The sequence below is a fragment of the Lathamus discolor genome, chromosome 1, assembly GCF_037157495.1.
Source record: "Lathamus discolor isolate bLatDis1 chromosome 1, bLatDis1.hap1, whole genome shotgun sequence".
In the NCBI taxonomy this organism is placed as follows: Eukaryota; Metazoa; Chordata; class Aves; order Psittaciformes; family Psittacidae; genus Lathamus; species Lathamus discolor.
Genome location: NC_088884.1, coordinates 70,026,116 through 70,039,001, shown reverse-complemented (window position 1 = coordinate 70,039,001; position 12,886 = coordinate 70,026,116). Strand labels below are relative to the sequence as shown.

Here is a 12,886-nt window from a genome sequence, read left to right as displayed (position 1 = left end):
TGCAGCCTGTAACTGCAATCTTAAGTAACACTTAAACTTTTAAAGCTGAAGTGTGGTGTTGACATGAAAACAAAAGAATAAGCACTGGCTGGGAACAGCAAGTGGTGCTAAACTGTGGAGGGGCCTCCCAGTCTGGGCAATGCAGGTGCTGCTTTTTAAGATGCTTTAAGAAGGCACACAGACAGTGCTGTCTAGTATGGGATCTCACAGCAGAATCTGGCTTGTGACATCTTTTCAGTTCAGGCTTTCTGGTTTCTCCCACCATCAGCCACATCAGTGCTAAGAGTCTTCCACGTAGTTGGTTATTAAGGTTTAACACTTTGTGTTGTTTGGAAGGTAAGGCTAACTTTGTGAATATGTGTTCAGGCTCCTATATACAAACAGACAAATAGTAGTGTCCATTCTCCAGGAAAATTTCATTCTTAGAGAAAATTGATATATTCTTTCAGACTTTGTTATCATTTCCAATGGGTGCAGGGGGCTGGCTTTTGCTCTTGTCCTTCGGGAACATTTGGTAATGCAGTTTAAACCCTGTTTTTCTTTTTTTTCCCACTGACCCCAGCAGTCCCTGGGGTAAGTGGGAATCTCTCTGATTCCTTTCAAGGCAGCTGCTTTTCTCTGTCCTGTGTCATGGAGGTATCTAATGTAGCCCAGCCATCTACCCAGAGAACTAAGTGAAATATTTCCCTCTCCCCTTGCTCTACATTCTGATTGTGTGGTTTGTTGACATCCAGCAGGGCCCTTCCTCCTCTCTGGTACATGTGCCAAGGTTGACAATACACAACTGCCTTTCTGGCTGGATTTTGAACCACAAAATCCCAGTGGTTCTTCAGTTTCTCAGCTTTTGGCAAATGTTCTACCAGATGCTTAGCAGTGCCTTAAGTCTTCCACAGAGGAGAAATTGAAAACTTCCTCCACACAAGATACTTTGTCTTTCTAGGGTATACCCTGTTACATCACATAGCAAAAGTCTGTCCAAGTGTATCTTCACATATTCTCCCTTCTTTTAGTTGAGATTTGTTGTCATGCTGCAGGCAAAACACTGGGAACGTTGTGGAGACTGAGACAATGTTTTCGAAGCCTGGAGACTGCAAAACCTATTTTGAGCCATAACAGATGCTACTGGACATATGGAACAGCTGAGGGGACTTGCACCAGGACTGTAAATGTTCTGCAGATCTTTATGTCCCTGACTCAGTGGGTTGGTTTCCTGTAAGAACTGGAAACTGGGAAGGGGAGAAGTGGATATAAATGCAAATCACTAACATACACGACTCTCTTGTGGAAAATTTGCCACATGGAAAGAAGAGTAACATATTGTTGGTGTGATAAGGCTCATAATGGCCAAAAAATAGCCTAAACCCCAGCTCTAATGTAGGAGGAGGATCACACTGACCTGTGGCTAACTTGCGAATGGAGATCTTACAGCTCTTCATATAAATTTGAGAATACCAGGCCAACATGTAAACTCTTCAATGGTTTATTGGTGTATGTGACCATCTGCAGTACTCTTGTCATGAAGCAGATTTGGACTTCATAAGAACAGTCTGCTAAATGGTTCTCCAAAAGTAATCCCCACAGTCCTTTATTCGTCACAAGTCTTCTTTGTCCCATGCTTTCCTCTTCCTTCCCTACTGCTGCCTAGCAGTCAGGTTGCACTATTTCATACTCCACTTCCCAGTGAAACTTTTGTTCCCTTACAAACTTTCCCAAATTCTAAAGCAGCCCTTTTTCTGCCAGCACACTGTCCCTTTGTACTAATGACAACTGTATGAGCAATGGTAATTGCTGTTACCTGCAGGGGCTTTTCTTGTTCCTCTCATCTCTCCTGATCCTAGCTTACAACCAGGTGCTATGTTCTGTTATCTCTCCTCCTCCTAGCACTCTTCCAGCAGACAGGCTGAGTGATGCACATAGACACACAGACTTTGCTCACAGACCGCACAAAGCACAAGGGACTAGAGAAAGATTAGCTTGCCTGTATGCCTTGGGGCCTTTCTCTTCCTGCTCCAGTGTGCCTGGCTCAGCTGGCAGTCAAGCTGGGCTCTCTTGGTTACAAGTGAACTGCCTTCCTCTCACCCCCAAGTCCAGTGTAAGGAATTTTCTTTGCCCAGTTCGCTGTTGGCTTAATGGCAAAATGCCAAAGCATTACTTGTTCTCCCTTCTCCACTTTCTATACAGAAGAGAGAGGAGATGGTTTCTTCTCCAGTGCCTCATGCCACAGTATGTTCACTAAGTAAATGATTGCACAGGTTTAATCCCAGGTGTGTGTTCTCAGCCTACCAGAGTGGTGACACTGTCTGGGCAAACAGAAGGTGATCCCTGCTCCTACTGCCACTGCACAATGCAACAATTTCCTAAGAATGATAGAGTGGTTTGGATTCTTTAAAGCTCATCCAGTTCCAACCCCCTGTCATGGGCAGGGACACCTTCCACTAGACCAGGTTGCTCCAAGCCCTGTCCAACCTGGCCTTGAACACTGCCACAGTTGGAGCATCCACAGCTTCTCTGGGCAACCTGTGCTAGTGTCTCACCACCCTCATCCTGAAGAATTTTTTCCTAATGTCTAATCTAAATCTACCCTCTTTCATGCCTCTGCATGGCATCCCTTCCCTCCAGCATGTTGACCACACCACAGAGCTTGGTATCATCAGCAAACATGCAGAAGGTTGCACTCAATCCTGCTGTCCATGTTGCCAACAAAGATGTTGAACAGGATCGGTCCCAACACTGACCCCTGAGGAACACTACTCATCACTGGTCTCCACTTGTGCATCAACAAGAGCAACATCAGTGATACACCCATGTATGCCATGTATGCAGCTGACTTGTCAGGCTGTGGTACATGTACAGAGCTCTGCAGCGTGTGTATCTCTGCGGGTTTGTACTGCAGACCTGTTGGCTGCTGAGCCAAGAACTCCCCTGTTCAGTTTTCCTCCACTCTTTCTTGTTCAGCCCCATCACCTGTCTACCCAGTGGCTGTCCAGTTTTTTCATACCCTGAGTCTGTCTGTGCAATGTCCCTGCCATTTAACTGGGCACTCAGCAGGGCCATACAGCATTATTACACAATCGCACTGACCCATATAAGCTCTGGCTTGCTCTTGTCTCTGTTTTTATGCATGTGTTTTGTGTGTATCATCAAAGCTGGAAGAACAGCCATTAGATTATTTACATTTATTTATTCTCTGTTTTATTGCTTGACTTTAATGGACCTTAACAAGGGCGTGCTAGTTGCATCTCAGAGCTATATCTGGTGATGGTGTGCAAGTCAGGCCTGTATTTAGGCCATGCCATCAACTCGTCATAGCATTTCGTTTGGTAACTCATCACAAACTAACTCACTCCTAAAGAGGATTTTAATGTACCATGGTGAGCGCCCTCGCCTAGGGGGTTTCCAATAAGTTTTGTGCTACATGTTGCAGAAAAGAAGGCTCTGTGAATGAGAGTGGTGTACCTTGACCTCTTTCCTTACTTTAGATTTACCAACTAACCTTTCACACCATGGCCCTGCCCTAAGCAAGACTTAAGTGCTGTCTGCAGATGGAGGCTGATGCTGACGGAAGAAAATGTGCTCTGCATACAGGTCACCCCTGACCTGTGAGCAGCATTGGCATGTGGGAGGTTGGGGAAGAAGGTGTTGAGAACAAGAAATGGACCTAGAGGGGAGCAAGAGGCTGAGGGGCTGTGAGAGACAGGGTGAACCCTTGGTAGAAGAAGGAAGAAAACTAAGGGAGGGCAGATTTCTTGGAGGGGGAGATAAGGCGCTATAGGCTGCCACCCCAACTACTGCATGCATATCAGAGAGCCACAGTCCTCACCCTAATTCTCTGCTGGAGCTGCAGCCAGCACAGACAAGGTCCTGGTACTCTTGCACACCAGAGTGCATGGAGAGCACTCAGATTTGCCATGGTTTGACTCCAAGCCAGTAGTAGGAGGGCAACAATCCCAGAGTTGTTGTTGCACTATGTGATGCTTCAGCTCAGGTCAGTGTTAGTCTGAGCATCTTTGTGGAAACTGGTCCAAGATCTGGACACTAATGTGGGACAAAGTCTGCTCCATGTAAGTAGGCAAAAATAATTTTTCATCCTCTCCATGCTTTCGGTCACTCCAGTGGTGGCCTGCTGCTGATATAAATTGAAGGAGATCCAGAGTTATTTGAATTTACACCCTGCAGCAGCTAAATTGTTCCTGTGCTTAAATTAGCTGAAGGTCAGCGATCTTGAAACCTTTTCCGCATTACCCTCTCTTCCCTTCCTCCCCTTTGCACTCCTCCACAGCAGGAGCAAAGTACACACAGACTGTCTTTGTGTAGGAAGTCCTGGGTGATTTGGGGGAAGGGGGGTGCCGCCTTCAGGTCCTGTAATGATAAAGGGGAGAGATCTATAAGTAAAAGAAGGGGGAAGGACAAGAAGAAAAGAATATGAGAATAAAACATAATGTTTCTTTACCCACCCTCTTCCATCAACAAGACCCCAACTCAAAAGACACAAAGATCTAGGCGCAAGATAAAGTGTCTGCAAGGCACCATGGTGTCTCTTGCAGTGCTGCATTGCCCTGGCAAGGAAAAGCCAGAAACTCGCTTAGGAGAAGAATGGTTTTGGGCCACATTCATGTGAAACATCAGCCTTTCCCATCCATTCTTAATATGCTTGAGCTGCTGGCAAGCACGGCTGTGCTTAGGTGGGAGTAGGGAAAGCAGAGCTGCTGGAGACAGAGCTCATTCAGATTGTGTTGTGCCAAGGAGAGAACAGAGTCCCATGGGGCATGAGTTGCTGAGCTCCAGGTAGGAGTAAATGGCAGAGCGAGGGCTTGGTTTGGTAAGGCAGTATTGGCACATCAGCCTCAGTGGGTGATATGTGCCTGGGGTAGAGGTAAAACACACAGAGCTCAGTTAAAATCTGAGCTCTCTGTTGCCCAGACACAAACAGGGATGTCAGGAGCACAGGGGAAGGATGCAAGGGGTCTCTGTCTGGCATGGTTTGTGCTAAGGGGAGGAGTTTGCTGAGTCAGCTACTCTTCTGAGCTGGAAGACAAATTATCCCTGCCCCCTGCCAGCACTTCATGCAGATCCAAGATATAGTTCCCAGAAATGTCCGATACATATGTTAGCAAGAAGGCAACTGTCTGCACATTTGCAGCAAGAACAGCATGGCAACTGATGCAATACTGAGCTGGGAGCCTGAGCTAATACATCTTCTGAAGGGAAAGCTGTGCAGTACAGCGCTGATGGGCTTAATCTGCTGACTGCCAGGGAGCAGGTTGTTCTGCCTGACTCCCAAGGAAGCTTGCAGGCAAGACCCAGACTGGAAGCAGGCAGACTGCTAGGCGCAGGGCTGGGGTCATGTAGAACAATGCAGCCCCCTTCATTACAACGTCCTAATTGCAGGGATGGAAGGATAGGAAAACTACAGTTCCCAGAACCCTTTTGTGCATGTTCATGCAAACTACAGTTCCCAGAACCTTTTAAAGAGCCAGAGAGGATGTCTGTGGAAATAGATGCCGACGATTTTTGCATAACACCCTGCACCACCGAAGTGTTGGCAGCCGTTGGTTAGTGGTAATGGGAACAGGAGAAAAGCCAGGGAGAGTCAGTGCTGTGGAGCTGTGGTTTTGCCCACCCATTATAGCCGCAGTGATATCCTCCAGCACAGAGCATCCTTTCTGCCCTCGGGACTCCCTTGGCAGTCACAGGGAGGACTGTGGCCCCCGGGAAATACGGCTACTGCGGAGGGAGAGCTGGATAAACTACAGATCCCGGCATCCCCCGGCAGAGAGTACCTGCGGCAGTCCCTGCATGCTGGTGGGGGTGTATGTGAGGATGAGGATGGAGGGCGGGGAGGACACGCAGGATGCCGTGGGGCTAAGCTGCACCTGGGGCATCCCACCACCCACTGGTGCCCATGCCAAGTGGGTGAGGCTCAATGTGGGGGGCACAGTCTTCCTCACCACCAGGCAGACCCTGTGTCGGGAGCAGAAATCTTTCCTGTGTCGCTTGTGCCAGGGCGAGGAGCTGCAGTCGGACCGGGTAAGGCAGCTGGGTTGCCTCCCGCACTGTACCCCACTGAGCTTGGGGAGGGCTGGAGGGATGCAGGGATGGAGCCAGCCTCTGAGAGCTGCAGGAGTAGCTGAGTGAAAAATGCCTGCTCTTTCTCCCCGTTTTCCGGGCAAGGATTTCCCCTCCCCAGATCCCACTGTGTTGTAGTCCTTTACCTGTCTTTCTGGAGCTGGGGAAAAGAGAAGACATCTTCCCTCCACCCCTGCTCTCCTGCCTCTCCATCACCCCATATTCCCTGTATCTAGCTCCCAGCTGTACCTGCCTGACTCGGCCTTGTCCCCTGTAAGAGGTCACTCTGCTCCCTCACGCCAAACCTGTATGCACAGTTGCCGAAGGAGACTGAGGGCTGTTGTTTTGGCTTTCTCAGCTGGGTTGGTCCATGCTGAGGTGGGCACGCTAAACATATAAATGCAGGAGTTACAATCCAAGCTGGGCTGACTTCGGTAGGGACTAGCAGGGGCCCATGGTTTCTGAAGAGTCTTAGAAATAGTGGACTTTTTTTTTGCTTAGGTTTGTGGTTTTTCTTATAGTTTGGAGTATTTGAGGGCTGGTTACAAGTTTCCCGTGTTTTCTTTCTCCTCATGGTCCATCTCTGTTGCTAGGATGAGACTGGTGCATACCTAATAGACCGGGACCCCACTTACTTTGGACCAATACTGAATTTCCTCCGTCATGGGAAGCTGGTTCTGGATAAAGATATGGCTGAAGAGGGTGAGTCTTGTAGCTCAGAAGCTTCCCACCTAACATCGCTGCTGCAGGCAGGACACAATACCACTTGCTGTTGACCTTGTCTCTCATTCTGTTTCTGGAGGTTGATGTGGGGGAATTGGAGAAGGCTATCCCTGCAGCTCTTGGAAAGCATACCTATGTTTCCTTTTCTAAAGGGGTCTGGAGTAGGTGGGGAAGGCATCCTACAGGTGTTGTGGCTTCATGACTCTTCATTCAGCAGAGATGCCACCAAGACAGAAGTAGGCAAGATCTCTCAGCCTCAATAAGCCATTTTTTTAGTTGTTTCTGATCCACTTTTAACAAGGCTCTGTGACTGATTTTTCTATTAATGCTTGAACGTTTCTAATAAGGAATGAACCCCCAGAAGACCAAGCAAAGCCAAGTCTCCCTCCTCTACTGACTGTAATAAAGACCGTTAATCAATGATACGCAATGTATGCTCCTAGTGCTGTGATGGGTCATGGGCTGCAGCAATTCCAGTGGAGCAAGCCAGACAAAAAGCATCTCTTGTTTTAGGTTTACAGGAGGTCCTATGGGTAACTCGGTAACATCATGGTGTTACCAGCCAGCAGTCCCTGATGCCTTATTATTTTGTTGGATGCTATAGTCTAACAAGGAGCCGAGTGCAAAGACAGTCTGTGCTGTTCAGCCCTTGCCAAGCACAGTTTCTGCATGTTGATTAGTCTTCTTGCCTCTCTCTTGTAGTATTTATACCTAATGCAAGGAAAGTTTTCTTCAGAATCATTTTATGAATTATAAGTCCAAAAATATATCTAGGAAATGTACAGAATTGTAATAAATGCAGTTCTGAGGTTGTCTTTTAGTGACAACACCAGAACAAGTTGTAGTTCTCTGCCTTTAGGAGGAGGCCTGAACAAGGTGATAAATAGTGGTCATTGAGAGAGGCTGGAACCTACATTTTTTTGCCATTTACCTGTGAAAAGTATTTGCAGTTCTCTACACAAGCCTTCCCTGTCAGTACCTGTTTCTGTAGTAGCAGGCAGCATAAGAAAATTAGGGTAAGTGTTAGAGATGCAATGCAGAGAGACAGGGTTCTGTTCTCTGCAGTAAGAGTTTCAAGCAACAGAAAGAAGTGAGGCTGCAGCATCATTTCTCCCTGTGGATCTTGGGAAGCTCAAAACGGATCTTTTGCAAGCCAAAACCCAAAGATGGGCTGTTTTGTTTTGTGGTCCTTCTGTCTTTCTTTCTCAGGTGTCCTAGAAGAAGCTGAGTTCTATAACATTGGTCCTTTAATCCGAATAATCAAGGACCGACTGGAGGAGAAGGACTACACAGTAACTCAGGTATGGAGAGAAATGGCAAGGAAAGATAGTGTTGGGTGGGCAAAGAAGGACATGTGGAAAAGGAGAGTTGAGTCTAGAGGGAGAGCAGGACTGCGAGAAGCAGGAAGGAATGGTAAGAAGCAACTAATTTGAGTTTGTGTGCAAATGTCTACATAACAAAATATTTTAGGGAACAAGCTATCACCATTTTAATTGCAGTAAACAAGTTACAGGCTTGTTTTGCATCACCAGAAGTAGTGCTGGATGTAGCTGTTGAAAGCAAATCAGCTCCTTTAGCATTTGGAAGAAGGCAGTTGGTTGCTGTAGGATATGGAAGAATGTTAGTGAGAAGAGTGAAGTTGTCATGGGGAGGAAGGCTCTGGTGTTGGGAGTCTTGGGAGTATAACCACAGTGAAAAGAATGGGGATACCTGTAGAGAAACCTGGACGGACCAGGTGAAGACATGTCTGTTAAATGCAGACACTGAGGTACAAGGAGTCGAACCTATGGCACAGTCACACCTTGTCTTGCTCAATCACGTTTTAAAATCCGTCTTCTGGGAGTTTTGGCGGATACATCACTTTTCATCATGTCTGCCTCAGGTTGCAAGCCTCCAGCAACACAGTTGTTCGGTGTTCTCAAAACCCCATCAGCAGTTGTGACATTTGCATAAATGGCTTTGTAACAGCAAATGCAAACTCACCATTGGAAGATCCCATTATCTTCTGGGGACAATGAAGAAAACACTCAGCTCAGTCCCTCCTCTCTAGAAGAGATATCATTGTTCTTGCTCCCTGTGATAGCATAGTAGCAAGTTGGGTTGTGGTTTCACTCCTCTTTAAGCTGGAACATGGGGAAGAGGAAAGGTCTGTTGAGCAGGGGTACTACCACTTCATTCTGCAGGAGGGCAACAGCCTTTAGCATCTCACTGTTGTCAACATGCCCTGCAATTTTGCTGTCAGGTACCTCCTAAGCATGTCTACCGTGTGCTACAGTGCCAGGAAGAGGAGCTCACTCAGATGGTTTCCACTATGTCGGATGGATGGCGCTTTGAGCAGGTATGGAGAAGGTAGAGGAGGGTGGGAAGCAGTTGCCTTTTGGGGAAAAGATCATGAATACCATACAGTACCTAGGCAAGGCACCTTTCTTCTCTGAGGTTGTTGGGTCAGTCATTGATGGTGCTATCAACAGTGTCTCTATTTTGCCCCTTCTTTAGAGGTTTGGAGGATACTGTATGACGTTAAGCTGTTTTGCATCCTGACTGACTCCTCTCCTGGTCTTTCTATTGGGGGTGTAGACTGGACTCCATGCTACTTGGTGGGCTTTCTGCCTTGCTCCCCAGGTGGATTGGATGTTTGCAGTAAGATGTGCTTGTGATTCTTGCTCTTGTCTTTTCTAGCTTGTGAACATTGGTTCATCCTATAACTACGGCAACGAGGATCAGACGGAGTTCCTGTGCGTGGTCTCCAAAGAGCTGTACAACTCCCCTAGTGGCCTGAGCTCTGAGCCCAGCCACAAAGCCAAGGCGAGACCAACATTTCTATGGCCCTGCTCCCTTTGCCTATGAAACCCTTCGCTTGTTTGCTCCCTTTTTCTTTCTTCTCTCGACTGTGACTGCGGGGCACCTCAGTGGAGTAATAGAGGGGCTTGTCCTGGTGTTCAGCACTGTAGCATTATACCCATTGCCCCAAAGGAGTGTGAGTTGAGAGTGGTGGTGTCTGGCTGTGTGTGGCAAATGGCTTTAGCAAGTGACCCTAGCACTCTCATGCTACTCTAACATCCCCCTCATGCCTTCTCATGATCATGCTATGTGTGTCACTCTGCCTGTGGAGTGTGATTTCCCTAAAGGTTTTGCAGCGTTCTCGTTCCTTTTGCTGAGTCCCAGCCTAAGAGGCAGGAAATCATCTGTTCCCCTTTTGAAGGAAGGACAGAAACATGTGGCTGTACATGACATGCTATAGACATCTAGGATACAGGAAGGACCACTAGTGACTAGTGGTGTTTTTTTGGCAGTAGGATCACAGCACTTGTAAGTGGGTTAGATAGCCCTGATGTGATGCTCCGGAGGAAGACAAGTCTATGCTCCCTGACCCAGAGCTGTCTTGGCCAAGGGGAAAGGTCCCTTTTTATTTCAGTGTCATGACCATTGCTTTATTCCCTTGTGTATCAGAAAGAATTGCCATGGCTCATCTTGCAAGTATCCACTCTTTTTTCCCTTTGTCCTGCATGCTGGGCCACAGAGCACAGAGGAGGACCTGGAGGAGGAAGAGCAGGAGGTGGAGGAGGAGGCAGAGGCAGAAGCAGAAGCAGAGGAGAAAGGTGCAGCAAATCCTTGAGGAAAATGATAAAAATAACCCCCAAGCATAGACCCGTCCACCTTTCTGGTGAGAGCTCACAGCCAGTGGCAGGGAAGGACTAGGGCAGGTGTGGGGCATGGGGAAGTCCTTTCAAGGAGCAGGAGCTCTTGGGAGACAAAACTGACCAAGGAGAGCTGTTACTGTGGCTGCTGCTTTGTATTTGAAACTGCTGGGTTTATTTATGGTTATACTTTCATTTGCAGACTGTACACCTATTCAGGATTGCTCTGAGCTCCTTCTTCCTTCAGACCATCCTTCCTGCTCCCCTCTGTGTCCATCCCAGCACTGTCACTTCCCTCCCACCCTGCCCCACTCTCCAGCATCCTTCCCTCAGCATCCTTTGCCTGCCAGGGCTCAAGGTGTTCCCTGCTCTGGACCCTGTTTCTCTCTGCTCCTCACTTTTCCTTCTCTGCAGGTATGTTACCTGTCTGCACTCTCAGCTCCCGCCAGCCTGAGCTCTGCATGAGTGACTCACTTCCCTCCTGTGGGTATGGCCCTGGTTTGTAGAGCTTGGGGAGGGGAAGGAGGGAGGGGAGGCTGACTCATCTCTAAGGAGACTTTTCCAGTTCTCATCCTATGTTTGTCTTTACCTGCCAAGCAGGCCCTACGGCTCTGGACCAGAGGCTCTGACAGCAGAAAGGAGAGCAGAGCTGCTGGGAATGAAGGCAAACTGGGGCGGGATGTGGGGGGGAAGTCTGCCACGTGTCTGCCTGACACGCATGCCAGATCGGTTCTCCAGGCTGCCGCCTGCAGCTCCTTTGCCTGCCAGCCCAAAAGCAGTTTTCAGAAGGCAGGGTGTTATTTTTCCCTCCCTGCTCTCACTTCCCGGGGCTTTTCAAAACCCCATGGCCTTTGGCAGGGTAAGAGTGCAGTGGGAGAGGGTGGTGAAGGCAGAAACGGATGGTACCCTCTTCAGATGCTCTTACAGCTGTGTGCAAAATGAGCCTCTGCTCTGCCTCCTGCTCAAGGAGGCTGTCTAAATGGAATGCATGGAGCTGGGTACAGAAAGCCTTAAAAGGTGGATTCCTCTCTCATACTGGAAAACCATGGGACTCTTGTTAAACCGGAGGTGCTCAGTGCCACTCTCCATCCTGGTGGAGGGCACTTGTTAGCTGGTTGACATTTCTTTCTCCTGTTTAAGAACCTCCTTGTCCATGGCTGTGGGACCTGAGTGTTACTCTCTTAAAAGTCAATGTATGTTAATCACATGTACTCGTCCTTCCTTTTCTCTGTTTTCCCACCCTCACTCCTCATCTCTTTTATTTTGATTCTGTTATTATTTCCACTGTCATTTCCCTTTTTCTGTTTCTCTCCTCTCTATGCTCAATCACCTTTTTTTTTCCTGCCACTGATTTTGTTTCTCTCTTTCTCTCTCTATTCTCTAGCTGCTACAAGCCAGAGGTCTGAGGATGTGATCCCAGCACTGCACTCCAGCCTTTTCATTTCTTGTTTATATCTTTATTTTTGTACTGCAGCATACGGCGACCCTTTGCCCCATGGTGACACCCCCCCCGCCCCAGTCTCCTTCACTCTATTTTACAGACTGACCTCGGAGACCTCAGCCTCCATCCCTGGAGGAAGGCAGATGCTGCATGAAGCTCCATGGCTGCTGTAGCGGCTCGGAGCCCAGGCCCCCCCCTCCTCACCTCCCCGATGCTTAGCAGGCTGGCTTTCCTTAATGTCACAGTGGCCCCTGCTGGGGACATCGGTGATAAGCCACTGCAGCTTGCGGTCCCTTCCTCAACACCCGGTTTGCGACCGTGGCCCCGAGGTGGTGGCAGCATCAGAAGGACTACCCCTTGCCTTTTTGCTGTTGCACGTCAGGGCTTGTGGCCAGAGGGCAAGTGCAGAGACACTGCTCTTTTCTGTGCCACCTGCACTGCTCGTGGGGTGTCCCTGTGTTGGGCATCACATCCTTGGTGCCTCCCTGCCTGTCTCCCAGAGCAGCCCTGTGTTGACAGGGTGAGGAGATGGATGTGTACCCAGAACATGCTGGCACCTGATGTGGTGATCCCTGTCTTGGGGAGCAGGGTGTTGGCTTCACTGCTGTGCCTGGGGACACCAGGTTGTAACTCCTGAATAAAATTCACACTCTGTTCCTTGCCGCCTCTCATTTCAAGTGGCAGAAACGCAGTGCTGCAGAAGGGGGTGGTGGGAGCTGGAGGAGTTTGGATTCATCACCTGGAGCCACCAGAAGCTGCTTTTGCTGCGCCTATCTTCTGGGGTCTGGAGGTACTTCCCACTGCATTGCTGCTGCATCTCCACTGCAGTCAACTGGGTATTACTGGTATCTGCAACCCTAAATCATAACATTAAGTGAGGACCCTCCATCTATCTAGCTAGACCCCACTGTGCCTGGGGGATAGCTGAGAAGGCAGCATAAGGGTGTGGAAATTTTTGCCAGTTCCCAGCGCCAGGATTGGAGTTTGGTCAAAAAGATACAACCCCCAAGATAATTTT

The 12,886-nt window shown here is 48.5% G+C and overlaps 1 protein-coding gene across 3 annotated transcripts; it reads left to right on the top strand.

Annotated features, from left to right (window-relative positions):
• The first annotated feature begins 5,544 nt into the window (after positions 1–5,544).
• KCTD17 (potassium channel tetramerization domain containing 17) lies at positions 5,545–12,525 on the top strand. 3 transcript variants are annotated; one of them, XM_065665120.1, is made up of 7 exons: positions 5,545–6,027; positions 6,660–6,768; positions 7,999–8,090; positions 9,032–9,127; positions 9,469–9,594; positions 10,310–10,453; positions 11,902–12,525. In XM_065665120.1, exons 1-6 carry the CDS (start codon positions 5,563–5,565, stop codon positions 10,403–10,405), a joined length of 984 nt encoding a protein of 327 aa, XP_065521192.1. In that variant the 5' UTR covers positions 5,545–5,562; the 3' UTR covers positions 10,406–10,453; positions 11,902–12,525. The 3 variants fall into 3 exon arrangements, with proteins under 3 accessions (XP_065521192.1, XP_065521191.1, XP_065521193.1); XM_065665119.1 differs by having other exon boundaries at positions 11,812–12,525; XM_065665121.1 differs by lacking the exon at positions 10,310–10,453 and having other exon boundaries at positions 11,812–12,525.
• Positions 12,526–12,886: the final 361 nt, after the last annotated feature.

Coding starts and splice junctions, on each gene's coding strand:
- KCTD17 (XM_065665120.1), top strand. CDS start 5,563: ATGGGAACAGGAGAAAAGCCAGGGAGAGTCAGTGCTGTGGAGCTGTGG. Junction 9,128..9,468: donor ATGGATGGCGCTTTGAGCAG/GTATGGAGAAGG, acceptor TGTCTTTTCTAG/CTTGTGAACATTGGTTCATC. Junction 9,595..10,309: donor AGCCCAGCCACAAAGCCAAG/GCGAGACCAACA, acceptor GCTGGGCCACAG/AGCACAGAGGAGGACCTGGA.